At 37.9% G+C, this 14,366-nt stretch overlaps 1 protein-coding gene across 2 annotated transcripts in view; it reads left to right on the forward strand.

Moving 5' to 3' along the window:
- The window catches only part of NFATC3 (nuclear factor of activated T cells 3), a 77,477-nt gene that overhangs the window by 27,268 nt on the left and 35,843 nt on the right, over window positions 1-14,366 (forward strand). For both annotated transcript variants that reach the window (XM_082489662.1, XM_082489663.1), the window contains exon 3: window positions 3,773-3,935. In XM_082489662.1, coding sequence (XP_082345788.1) covers window positions 3,773-3,935 — 163 coding nt within the window. The remainder of the gene's footprint in view (window positions 1-3,772; window positions 3,936-14,366) is intronic.

Here is a 14,366-nt window from a genome sequence, read left to right on the forward strand (position 1 = left end):
ACTTGGGTTATACCAACCCCACGCAGCACTACAGGCTTGGGGAAGGAGTGGCTGGAAAAGGACCTGGGGGTATTGGTGGACAGCCAGCTGAATATGAGCCAGCAGTGTGCCCAGGTGGCCAAGGCGGCCAATAACATCCTGGCCTGTGTCAGGAATAGTGTGGTGAGCAGGACTGGGGCAGTGATCGTTCCCCTGTACTCAGCACTGGTGAGGCTCCACCTCAAGTGCTGTGTTTGGTTTTGGGCCTCTTGCTACAGGAGGGACCTTGAGGTGCTGGAGCATGTCCAGAGAAGGGGAACGGAGCTGGTGAGGTGTCTGGAGCACAAGTCTGATGAGGAGTGGCTGAGGGAACTGGGGTTGTTCAGCCTGGAGAAAAGGAGCCTCAGGGGAGACCTTATCGCTCTCTACACCTACCTGAAAGGAGGGGGTAGCCAGGTCGGGGTCAGTCTCTTCTCCCCAAATAACAAGTGATAGGACAAGAAGAAACGGCCTCGAGTTGTGCCAGAGGAGGTTTAGGTTGTATATTAGGAAAAAATTCTTCACTGAAAGGGTTGTTAAGCATTAGAACAGGCTGCCCAGGGAAGTGGTTGAGTCACTGTTCCTGGAGGCATTTAGAAGACGGGTAGATGTGGCACTTAGGGACGTGGTTTAGTGGTGGACTTGGCAGTGCTTGGTTAATGGTTGGACTCGATGATCTTAAAGGTCTTTTCCAGCCTCAATGATTCTATGATTAAATGCAGTAGAACTAGCAGTTTCAGACTTACTTTCTCATATCCATCATCTGCTACAGAAGTAGTGTTGCTTCATGTTGAAAAGTGTTCAAAATATAAGCAAACTTGTTACTTCTTGCCCCCCAAACTCTGACATGATTCTTCTTGTTTGATATGATTTCTACATAGTATAAAAAAACCCCAAGAGTTTGTAGACTATATTCTGATATTTTTTAAAATTAATTTAGTCCCCAACCTTGTGACTCAGAAGGTGACAGTGCTGGCTAGAAAGTTGCCACTCTGCCTCCCTCCCGCTAGTTCTGTTGGAAGAAGCTGTATAGACAACCGGGGCTCTGGTAAATTAATAGGATTCAAGTATGTACCTTTCAAAATTAAATATATCTAGATCGCTGATGCAGTTCAATGTGTATCTCTACAGCATTTGTCTCAAAAAAAGTGAAAGGGTGATGTGGAAGTAGAAATCCATTAAACAGATATCCTCACAGAGTGGAAAGGTACATGAACAGCATACCCTAAAACTTTTTAAGATTCTACTGCTGCTGAGAAGTTGAGGGTGATGGAGGCAGCAAGAAAAATATTCAGAGAGAAACAACAGTTTGTGTATCCAACATCAAACTCCAAAGGGAAGCAGCTGTAACTCTAGCTACTACATCTAGAAAACATCAGTTTGATGCAGCACAGCCTCAAAGGCTATGTAATGTATTTGGAGAACTGTGTTTTGAGAGCTTTCTGATTATTTTTTTCTTTTAATGTTTTAGGCATGTGTTGTGTGCTTACTTGCTCTTTCATGCTGATATTTTCTATTTGTTTCAAAGAATGACAAAATCTTGAGACTTGGTTATTTTTCTGTCTCTGTGTTTGTTCTAATATTCCAAATATTTTTTCAGGAGATAATGGGAGTCTGATACAGCTTCTGCCATGGTTTTTATTAGTTAATTGCAGAAGAAGTAGACCTGTCTGAGAGCTGTATGGAGAGTGGTCACAAGCAACAAAAATAATTTTTCTTGACTGAATTTATTATTAAACTTTCAGTAATACCTCCCAGTAACTGGTCTGTGGTGTGCGCGTTATACCAAGTTCTCTTAGAGACCATTCACTGTGAATACCAGCTTTTTTGACATAGAATTTTTGGTTACATGGGGGGAAAAAGGTTTCCAGAAATATTAAAGAAAAATTTCTCGCATAGTACACTTCTTTGTAAACTCTTTTTAGTATCTTCTAATCCTGACGTTTTCTTTCCTTTTTCAGACTGAAGACTTGAGTCCTCTTCTCCTTCAGTAGCTATAAAAATGAATGGCAAGGTCTAGTTGATAGCCAATAGTAGCATTTAGGCAGTACATCTTGGCCTGTGGTAAGTATCTGGAAGGATTGGGCTTATACTGCATTCCTGCCACTTTCCTCTCTTATTGCTGACATCACCAGTCCTCTCCTGCCCAGTAAATACTATTGCTGTGGAAGGACTGGTCATCAGACCTCCTTACCGGGGGAAGAAGAGTCTTTGCTGTACACTGAATGCTTGTAAGAGATGATTTATTGCTCGCATTTCTTCCTTTCAGCAAGAAGAAAGGGAAATACCCATTCCTCCCATTGCTCTCGGAAAGGTGCTGCGGGAGATAAGGCTTGTATTATAATGTTAGTGCTCTCCTGAAGTGCACAGTAGAGGTACTCCATGAAACAGCAGGTCAACAGTCTTGTAGGTTGTTCTCCTGTAGGAGGAGGCCAGCAAGTGGTGCCGTTTCTTCTCCTTCTTTTCCATGCTAGATGACAGTGATTTTTGTACTAAAAGGTAGATGTATGGTGCTGCAGGCTGAGCCCAAGTCCATCCAGATACTTGCTAAGCACAGAGCTTTCTTTTCTTTTTTTGTTCAGTCCCGACATTATCTTGTTTCTCAACTGTGGATATGTTTTAGAGGTCTTGGCTAAATTCTCCAGAAGGTATAATTTATCTTTCTTGGGCCTGTGGCTATTCACGTTTGTGGAAATTTGCATGGATTGGTGATGGGTTTTTTCCTGAGTTCCTGTAAAGTGGAAAGAAGTGGAATTGAGCTTTCTCAGATGATGATACAAACCAATATTTGTCCACCTCTTTAAAATGCATTTTGCTTTCCCTGTTGGTCAGAGTAAAGTAGTACAAAACTATTTTAATAGAAGCTCTTTTTTTTTTTTTTTTAAATGTTCTTGTTTGGTACACAATGCTATAAATGTTCACTTTTAAATGCTCATAAAGTAATTTGCTCTATCAGGTAATTACTGACTTCAATCTGACTGTTCATCTTATTAGAATCATAAGTCCATAAACCTATGCAAGTAAAAGGGTAGGTATGAAAACATCGGTGATACCATATGGCTTATTTCCCTTTGAAGTTCTTCCATGTTACTTCTATTACTGCATATTGTTCTCCTTCCCTGGAGTGACTTTGCTACTGTATGTAAGGGTGTATATATAATCTGTGGATAAGCTAAGCATGTACTTCAGGTGTCTCTGTTGTCTGTTGCAGTAAGTTTTTACATTTAAATAGGACTACTAGCTTTTAAATTTCGAATCATCATATAGTGTTCATTTTAATGATAGTTAACAAAGCGCAGTGCTTAGCAATCTTAGAAAAACAAAACCAGCAAGCTGGAAGATAATAATACAAAGAGTTAAAACTTAATGATTTACAGGTTGAACTTAGACTGTTACTTCCAAATGACATTGGAACTTGCCTGCTGATATCCTCGAGGATAAAAATTAATATAAAGGCATTATAGAATAGCACTGGTAACGTGGGGCAGGGGCTTATGCAGTGTCTTTCTTTTAACCAGGTACTGGAAGGAAGAAATTCCACTCAACAACCTCGAAAGAAATACTTAATTGAAGATTCTAATGCAGTAGCAAAAGTTTGGCATTTTCAAGTAACAGTTTTAGGCTAAAAGCTATTCTTATTTGGTCATCATTTGTTAGGAAAATGTCATCATCGTCTATTTTACAGTGAAGTTACTTTGTACTGTGCCCAAATGGCATAGTTCATTTAACCATAGTGTGCTCGTCTTGATTGCAGCACATCTTCATTGCCACCTCTTGACTGGCCGTTACCAAGTCATTACGGGCAGTGTGAACTGAAAATAGAAGTCCAGCCTAAAACTCATCACAGAGCTCACTATGAAACAGAAGGAAGCAGAGGAGCAGTAAAAGCATCTACTGGAGGACACCCTGTAGTGAAGGTAGGAGGTCTGGCTTTCTTGAATAGAAGATAATTTTTTAACTACATTTATTGGCATTTACAATGCTGTGAATTGTTACCTTGTGTGAAACTTAGTCTTTCCTGGGTAAGATTTTCTTCCTTAAATATAACTTGTTCAATACCTAAGTTTTAGATATTTAAAATTTTACAGTCTGCTATGGTTACAGTGTGTGTCACAATTTTACCCTGTATGCAGCTTTGTTTGTGAATGGATTCACAGTGCAATAGTGTATTGCTTAATGTATTCAACATGACTTTAAGGAGGAAGAAGTGTGCATGGGGTCAGGTAGGAAAAGTCATGATAATAGATTAGTTACCGCTATACTAGAATATGATATAGCTTCGTTTGAATCGGAAATCGTATTTCTTTTGGTGTTGAGACAGCTTCTGAACACTAGAAATGCCTCTTGGCCATGTTTCTATTAGGTTATTTCTGTGAAATGGTACCCATGAATTCTGTTAACTTTCACTTATGTGTGGAGTAAATTAAACGACTCTTTTCCTCAGCATGAAGCACAAGTTATTAATAAGTTTAATGGCAGCTATCTCCTTAAAAAGTAAGACATCACCTAGTCTCATTAGATTTGGACTGGTTATCTGTAAGGGTAAGTAAGACTTGTTTCTTGCTTTCTTTTCTGACATTTCCATTGTCTTAGCAGAATCATGCAAGCTTTATTGTCTCTTAGAACAGTTTTGATCAGTTTCAAGAAAATGCAGTAGTGTGGCTAACAGGGTGGTGATGTCCTGACTGTTTTGGTAACTGGTACCTGCCATTAACAGTTGCTTTGGCTGTTTTTTTTAGCTAGTGCTAAATATTCCAAATGCTAATGGCATCTAAAGCGTATTATTGAAATACTTGGCAAACACCATCCAATTATTGTTGAGCTCAGAATTAGTTGTAAGTCTTGGTAAACTAGGCTTGGCTTTCCTAAGAAAGCTTTGCCATCATAGCCTCTTTGAAGGCAAAGTGTGTGGGTTTGGTACTGTGGGTGTAACTGCACAAGCTGTGCTGTGCTCCTCCCTGACTCTCAGGGTACAAATGTGTACACAAATATCTAACTCTATGCTGGGAAGACTTCTGGGTTATTAAGGGTTGTCACTGATGTCTCCTTTAGTATCTACAGCACCAGCGGCCTTATACAGCTTGAAAGGGAATCCACCCTCTTGTTCACTGGGCACGGGGAAGATTGTGCTGAGGAACTGTGGGACTTCTTAAGATGCTTTCATTTATCAGTTTGCCACATCCTTGGCTGAAAGCAATGTCTCTTTACTTACCTCAGTCTTGCTTAATGGTCTTTACCTTAATCCCAAGACAGGTTAAGATAAAGTTTACCTGTTCATTTATAAGTCAAATCAGACAACAATTATTAATTTTTTTTCCTATTTGTTTTATAAAGATTTTATCTGATTACATTAAGGTTACAGAAGGGTTTGTATTTTCCTCCAAATCCAGGATCCTTCCTGTTCTTTTCCAGCAAAATAGCAGTCAGGGTTTCAGTCCTTAGTCTTTCACTATATCAGTCTATACACTAAAAATGTATTTGATATATTTATCCTATCCCAATAGTTGGAAGTAGCTCATTACAACTTGAGACCAGAAGAAAAGTGCTAATAGGATTGGCATAATCAGTCCCTGTTCTCTTTCTCCTGTAGTGTAGACATGTTATCGCTTTTTCTCCTTATAGTTTATTTCTCCTCTCGGGCAAGCAAATTCTGTCATGCTTTGTAATTACATCGGTTTTGGAAGAGCTCTAATGTTATACCTATATGAAGATGTACCAGGATAATTTAAACGTCTTGGACTATCCTCCTCATTTTTCCCTGCCTAAGCAATCTTCTTCCAAGCTCTTCATCTGATGAATTTCTTCTGTCAGCCCGGCCCTAGTCATATTCTTTGGGCTATTTACCAAACTCTGTTTCTTCTCTTGATAGCTTACCCTGAACTTTTTCATTCCTTCTTTCTTCCTCTTAAGACTTTGTATCTTTTCTTTCTCTCCCTCCAAAAAAGGGTTGGTTTTCTGCATCCTGTCATCTTTCTTGAATGTCTTTTCTTGTCCTTCTGTTTTTGTTCTTAATCTGAGCTCTTCATCCAACTTTCATGTTCCCTACAAATTTGCTCAGTGTTTTCCTCCTCATCACACTACCATGGCCTAACCAGCTCCAACTTTCTCCCGTTGCCAGACCTACTAGATTTCTCAGCACAGTAGAGGCCAGGGTCAAGTGCTTATCAGGGAAGCCTATGCTGCAAACTAGAGAAAATTGAAGATGCCCAGAATCTGAAAATCAGCCGGGCATGCTTCATGTAGAGCTTTGTATTGTTTTAGTGGTGGAGAACAAGTAGACACAACTTTCACATGCCAAGGTGCTGGCACTGGTTTTAAACACATCATTAATGACAACAGAAACTTGAGCGATTTTAGCTGACAAAAACAAGTCTCTGCTGAGCTTTTGGGGACTGCATTCAACTTTTTTTTTTTTTTTCTCCTGGGTGTTTGTGTCTTGCACGAACATTTGCATTAAGGGAGCTTGTTTTGCTGATGTTTATAAGATGTGACAAATACATAGGCTTTCTTTTGCTTACAGACCTAGATGCTTCTAAGCTGCAGTACTGGATGCAAGTTAAAAAAAAACCAGATGTGTAATCTGTCTTACACCAATGATTTTAAAAGCCATTTATTTGCATTACAATTGGGAAGTACCTTGTGATGACAAGAATGCTGTTTTAAAAATGGGGATAGTATTTATGTCTGACAGTCTCATGCTTAAACACATGGACTGTACTATGCCTCTCTAAATTAAAATGAATACAAATGCAAATCAATATTCTATTTTGCAATTTGGTTTCCTCCAGCTGGATTAGAAATTAATTGTTGTGCTTGATGGGAGAGAGGAAGTTGTTATGAAACAAAACATCGATTTGTATTAACTTTTTACTCACTGCTGGGAAAATCAGTATACTAAGGGCCAAGTTTGGTGAAAGATAAATACTAAATAGCTGTAACCAGATGCAAACTATTTATGTATTTATTTAAATACAAAAGTGCAAACTTTTCCAGCACTAACAGAAGCTTATTACACAAATCCAGTTCACGATATGCATTGCTGCTTGTTTCTGACTTAACTTTTCTTTTTGGTGCTCTTAGCTTTACACCACTCACTTCTATCTTGCGATCACTGCAGTAAAGTACTCCACATTTTCTAGTGTGAAACAACTGTGTGTTAACCAGTGTCAGAGATGAGAAGGGATGTGGGTGAATAGAATAATATAGAATAGAATATTTCAGTTGGAAGGGACCTACAACGATCATTAAGTCCAACTGCCACAGCTGGGTGCCTGAAGACCTGTTTACTTTTGCATGCTACGCAATTTGTTTTGCTCTAGAACATTATTTTATAGAAAACTAGACTAATTTCTGATCTGTGAAACCTCTCTAATTCTGCATGTGTATCTGACGTATAATTTAAAATAAAGATTTTAAGATAGTACATAGCTTCAAGCCATTAATCTATTGGTGCATGTCATTAATCTATTACTAATACTGTACCATACCTGTTGCTAGGAGACTAAGCTTCTGACAAATTTGGCATCATCTGTTGTGAGTATGTTTAATCAGCTTATTTCCAAATGTGACGAAATGAACTGAGTGGAACATCATGCTTTGCTTTGTAAGTCCATTGACTTTAAGGAAGCAAATTCTGTAATGACATGATCTTGTTTTCAGCTTTCTTGAGGCAAAATGTTCTAAATAGCAGATACCTGTCATTTTAATCTCTGCTTTCTTGGGAGTGTCTTCCAGCTAATCCGTGTCATCCGGAATAATTTATTTTACCCTGGTAGAGAATCTGCAAGATAACACTGTCAGTTTTCACAGGGAAGGAATAAGTAACTTGGCAGAACGGTTAGCAAGGAGAAAGGTGGCGGGTTGAACTTTTGTCGTTGAAATTATGTAGAAATAATACATATGGTACCATACTCTGAGCACTGTCTACCTTTACCTTTCTAATTCAATAGGTGAGAGTACTTACTGTACCCATCTGCAAAGCCTTTTAAACAAATAGCTGCTGCATTTCATCTGAGTCTTAAATGAATGATCGTAATTGCTTGAATTTCCCCACCCTTCCCACAGGTCAAATTTTACATAATAAAATATGTTTACACTTACAATTTGCAAGAATGAGACTTCACTGTTCTGTAAAATGGTTAGTTCATGAGACTTCACTTGGCTAATGCTTACGATCAAAAACATGTAAGCGTTTTGGAGCAGGTGGGCACAAGATAAGGATCTCTCAGGGATAGGTTGGGTTTTTTCACTCCTGTATTTTAGCTTTCTGATCTAAAATTACTTTTTTCTTTTTAAAACCAACTTGTTTTGTACACTGTGTTCCTGCTATTCATGTTGACTTCTGCAATTTTCTGAGTCTACTTAAGTATTTTAAATTTAATGATACCTTTTTGGTAGTAAATTCCATAAGCTGTGTTGTGCATGACAAGAAGTATTTCCTTTTATCTTTTTGTCCTGTTACTGTTAAAGAACGCGATCTACATGATACTCTTCTTGATAACCGTACAATGTGATGTACTAAGGGACTGTTGAGCTAATAGCTACCTGTTAGCACCATTCTGTATGCAGGAAGGAGTGCCTGTCCTATGGCTATTTACCATAGTCGGAATCGGTTCTAGACGTGAACTATGATAAGGGTAATTTTTTCTAAAATTGATGGACTTGCAGATCCACTTGTGCCCCATGCACGCAAATTTGGGGCAGTGGTAGCTATTAAGAATTTGCCTGTACCAGAAGTGTCTTTTTGCCATACAACGAAGGGTTTAAGGATAGAATTATTCATCAATTCCTCTGCCATAAGCAAAATTCTTACTGTATTGATTCTGCAGTAACAGAGGAGGGGAAGTATCGTGTAATCCATATGGACAACTCAGCAGTATTACAGCTGAAGAAAGGTGTAAGATCAAAAATTAGATATTAAATAAAAACTCGTTTATTTAAATGGTTATACAACTCTAATCACTGACAAGCAAACAGTAACCTCCTGTATGAGGTTTAACAGAGACCTGTGAAAGAGGGACTGAATGTCAGCTCTGTTTGAAGTGATTGCAGAGCTTGAAGTCATGACTGAAGAGCTGTAGTAGAAGAAAACGTAAACTTACCAAGCTCAGGTAAACTAATTTTGAACTACTTTGAAAATTCTGAAACAGGAATTCTGTCCTCAAAAAGCCTGTCAAGCTCTGCCTGAGTTCTGGTGAAAGAAACTATAACCTACAAGAGAGGATCTAACCAAGCAATGTCAGACATGATCTGATAAAAAGAAATTAATGAAGGAGTGTATGTTTCCTGGTCTGTTATTCTGTGGCTGTCACCTTTTCCAAGGTGTTCTGCATGGCCAATTCATGTAACTACTTGAGTAGCAGGTATAATACCAGAATTTTTCCCATTCTCTAAGCCCAATAAATAGCACAGATTTTCCGTTTCATGACCCTTCCCATTCTTCCTGCCTTTCACTTTTCAATTTTTATTTTTGTCTTGAATTCTTCCCTCTTTTGTATATCACCAGAAGGCAGGCTGTATCCCAGCTCTAATTGCCTACTGTTGTTTGGTGACAACAACCCGCAAATAAGGCCAGAAGGCAGAAGGTAAGTCTCAGCCTGTGTGAAACATGTAGTGGGCTGTATTGGGAGAAACATCAACCTTTGGATGAGATTCTAAAATTACGTATCTTTCAAGAACAGTTTGACTATTTAGGCATAGATATTAAAAGCCATATTGATGCATCTAATATATGTTTGAATATTCAATCTAGAAAATATAGTAACTAATGTGAAAAGCATTAAAAATGGCACACTGGACGATAGTCATCTGTGTTTTGTATCATATGTTTACTAAAATGTGGAAAAATAGTATTTTTTTCCAAAGTAAAAACAATTTATGAGTGTTTTTTTCTATAGGTTATGTGGGAATAACCTATTTCTGTCCCAGAAATGCTTGTCCAAAAACTGTTCATAGCATAATTTGGCATTGGGAGTTGATATTTCAGGAATAGCACAGTATTTTCAAGAGTGTAGAGCAAACTGCAGATGGATAGTGTATTGTGATGGCTGGTTAGGTGTGCCTGGCAATTCTGCACTGTGTGTGAAGTTGTACTATTAGTTTAACACTATTTTTGCCATGAATTGATCACCTTTCTTGGGCAGCTTAGAGTGAGACAGGACTCCGAGCTAAAACACTCTTCGAAATATGCCTGAAATTGGTTTTTAAAACATTTTCAATCCTGTCGGCAAGCAGTGAATGAGTATGCAAAAGTGTGAGATTTCAGAAATAGAAATCCAAGTTTTTAAACCTTGAAGGATGTTCTGTACATTGTGTAAACATATGGTATCGTGACCAATAATGCATGGATATTTGCAATTACTTGTTTGCTTTAGTCCTTGGCAGGACCCGTTTGTCTTTCTGATGACCTTTAAAATGTTTTTAAAATTGAACTTGTGGCACTATCTAATAGTTTGTAGAAGTTTGTTCTTTTTATGTCTCACTATTTTTGTCAGAATTGCAAAGGTCTGTACTATTTTAAAGTCTTCAAGTCAGTCTACCTGATAAGTTTATTTAGCAAAAGAGGAAGGCGGATGCTCTTTTGATATGCATACTTTTCCTTCTCAGTTGATGGAAAGGTACATCAAATAATCAAATGATAGAAAATAGCACTGCAGTTCAGGAAGGGGAAGTAGATGTTGTTTTGGTTTAACATGTTTCATTTTAAAATCAGACCTTTCACTTTTTGTAACAGTATAACCTTTGCGGAATCAGAATGCAATAATAAAAAAATTCCCGTGTGCTGTTAAGACGTTCTGAGCCAGTTGTTGGGGTATTGCCAAATAGATCTGAATGGAGTTTTCTTCCATGAATTTCTCCGGTTTCTTTTAAACAGTCCATTGAAGATTACAGGTCAGCGCTCATTGCACCTCTGCAAGGGCACAAGGGGTGACTGTGGTCAGTCTGACTCAATAACTTCCCTGAACTCTTAATTTCTCAGTTTTATATGTATGGTTTGTTTTGGGCTTTTCAAAATGCAACTGTTGATAAATTCATGACCAATTGTACCACTGGTGTTAGTCATTGTGTGGGCTTTGTTTCAAATTATGTTCGTCTTCAGGTCTCTGGATCTTTGTCATCCCTCACTTTTATTTCCAGGTCATTGTTAATAGGTGTGCTGTTCAGTTTGCAGAGTAGCCCTTCAGCTTTTAAACCAGCATTCTTCACAGTTCTTTAGGAAAGTAGCTGCACAGCACTCAAAAGTGAAATTCTTGTACAGAAATGTCTGAAGAAAAAAGGTTGGCTCTTCAAAGCCATGCATCGGTGCCTCTTTGATATTGTTGTCCAAAAGATTCCAAGCTCGTGGGTCACATCTCTGTTGTCTCACAGGGCAAAACACTTCAAAGGCATGGTTTGCTTTTTTTCTTTAAATGAAATTTTTTAAAAAAATGTTATTTTACTTTACAAGTGGACTAAAATTTAATCAGTGAAAGTTCTTTTCCTTTAGGATTGTTTAGGTTTCATGGTGAACTATACCATAACTTTACTCATACAGTCTTCCAAAGTTAAAGTAAGAATACCTAATTCAAGAGAACAGCTTTATCTTTCCTTTCATCTCTATATAATGGGGCCTTCATTCTCCTCTTTTGCCCTCCTTACCTTACACCCTTAACTATGTGGGGGTGTTCTCAGGAATACAGAAGTCACGGAAAAGCATCCAGCTGCTGTGAGACTATCAAGGAGGAAATAACTAGTTACAACGTGCTTTTCATATCAAGGTGTTGAAAAGCCTAGGAAATCTCCATCTGAAGTAAATGCTTTGTAAGCAGCTGTGTATTTCCTTCTGTGTTCTTCATGTTTGAATGGAGGATTTTTATATGGATACTGGTGTATTTGGTGAAGCTAGAGTTGTTAATCGACTCTTTCATTCACTGAAATTATCCCAGATTTTTCCCCAATGTGTCTTGTATTTCAAGACTATGCCCTATTTTTAGAGGCCTATTTGTATGTAAAAGCTTTTTTTTCTCTTCAGCCTACTTTACCAGTCCAGTAATGCCGTAAGCAGTGAATTAATTGTGCATAGGGGAAGGAGTACTAAAGTGTTGATAGAATCTTCTTCCTCTTCAATTATCAGGCAAAGGCACATAGAAGATAAAACATGAGTATTAATTCCCAGTGAAAGTTTGGTTAAACATGGCAATTTCCTAATAAATGCTGGAAAGTTTTGCAGGAAAATTGCTTTGAAAATACAATCAAATGAGTTTGGCACTGTCTGAATGTCATTAGTGTTGTAGTATTGCTTGATGGCTGACCATAAAATTTAGCTAATGAAATGATTTTTCTACCTCCCCCCCAAGTTTTAGTTTTGTTTGGTTGGTTTTTTCCCTTTTAGTTTTAATCTGAAAGAGTAAGCATGTGAAACCCTGACATCACTTCTGGATTCAGTGACACTATTAGGTATTGGGGTTTTTGTAAAGAAACAAAGGGGGTGTTGGTTCAAAAAAACAGACTATTTCAAAGTATACTAGTATTGTCTGATAAGTACCTGTTTACTGTGAAGTGTATGTTTTCTCTTAGCTATTTTTTTCAAGTCTTGTTACAGGTCTTAAGAAATCACATCTTGTGGATAAATAACATTTACATTTGAATAGAGATTGGTCTGCAACAATAAATGGAAAATGTAGAACCTTCTTAATTTATAAAAATGGTGAGGATGGGGAGGTAAAACATCTAACTATTGGAGACTAAAAAATGTCTTCTTATAAGCTTGTCGAGTGTTGCAAGCTTTCCTTTATATCAGAGCATAGAATTGATGACACGTGAGCCAGATATGGCTCTGATGTAATCTGCATTTAATCTGGAAAAATGCTAACTTCTATGTGCCAGGTTGATGCTTCTTATTTCATGTGACCTATGTACTTTCTTCAGCAAGGAAAAGGTTCTCACCACAGCTACAAAATTTCAAGTTTAAATGCTGCTGTCTTCAGCGACTGAATTAATCTATATGGTCTCTAGTGTTACACTTTTTTTTTTTTAAGGATTTTCCATATGTGCATTAAGAATGTATGAATGTTTTTGTAATATAAAATACAACTTCTTGATGATCCAAAAAAATTCTCTCACTAACTTACTGTCTTTGCAGTTACTTGGTAAAAAAAAAAATTGTAAACTAAGTATTGACATGCATGCATGAGTTTACTGTATGCAGTGTAGTAATAGGGCTGGAACTGCTTTGGCATGAAGCCCTTCTGGCTTATCCTGTAGTGACCTTCAGTCTTTAGCCTTCCAGCTTTAGTTTAACTTACGCATGCACTGACCTTTGCTATGGAAACGATATAGAAACACAAAAACAACTTGGCTGAGTTTCCTCGGCAAAGCAGTGGGTGGTGTATCAGTATTCTATTACAGGGGAGGGTTTCTAGAGGTCAGTAGTGACAGTGTGCAGTAACTTACTAGTTGTCTGCAGCACACTGTTTGCTACTCCTGGGAAAGTAGTATATCTTTTGTTAAAGTAAAATTAGTAACCTTTTTTTGTAGTGTGCAGTTGCGCGTTAGTAGAGTCAATGCTGGAAGGTATACTTGCAAACATACCTAGTACTCAACCTTTAGTTTAAGTTACTGTCTTTCTGCGAGTGACCCATGACTGAATCTTGGGCAGGCTGATATTGTAGCCATTTATTGTATTGCATTGTCATCGGGGAGATTCTGCAGCTCTTACCAGGAGGTTGTAAAATTCTGTTAATGTAAATACCTATGGTCTGTATAGAGACACTATGTTCTTATTTGTATATATTGCATATTCTTTGCTAAGATGAACTAAAGGTACAGATACTGTGGCTCCATTAGGTATTTGAAAAAAAAAAATGTAGTATCTGTTCTTTCAGGTTAATTATGTAGGTATTTTCATTGAAGAACAATCAACAATTTTTTTACTGACCTAAATGTTTAGGCTGTTCAACATACAGAATTGTGCATAAAGTACATGAGGTAACAAGAAAGTGTCACCCTGCTGCCAGTGAAACTAGGAACAGTCAACACTTTTTGAATGAGAACAAAACTATATTTAAAAGGGGAACACATTTTAAACTCCAAAATATGTCTCTTTTTTCCTGGTTTGAAGTTGATTTGGGGTAGTAAGCCTCCTTCATTATTCACAAGACAGGTATTGCATCAATAATGGCAATTCAGGCTCCAAATATCACCTTTCTTTTGGGGGAGAGATGACACCATTCCTAGGAAACGGAAGGTAGTTCAGATTCTGTGATAATTCAGTCTCAGGTGGGGACCAAGTGTGGGGGCAGAAGGTTCTGCTTTGCTTACTCCGTAATGGTTTTGTGCAGGGAGAGACATCCAAGGGTTATTCTGACCAG

Source organism: Vanellus vanellus (genome assembly GCF_965231255.1).
Source record: "Vanellus vanellus genome assembly, chromosome: 12".
Taxonomy (NCBI): domain Eukaryota; kingdom Metazoa; phylum Chordata; class Aves; order Charadriiformes; family Charadriidae; genus Vanellus; species Vanellus vanellus.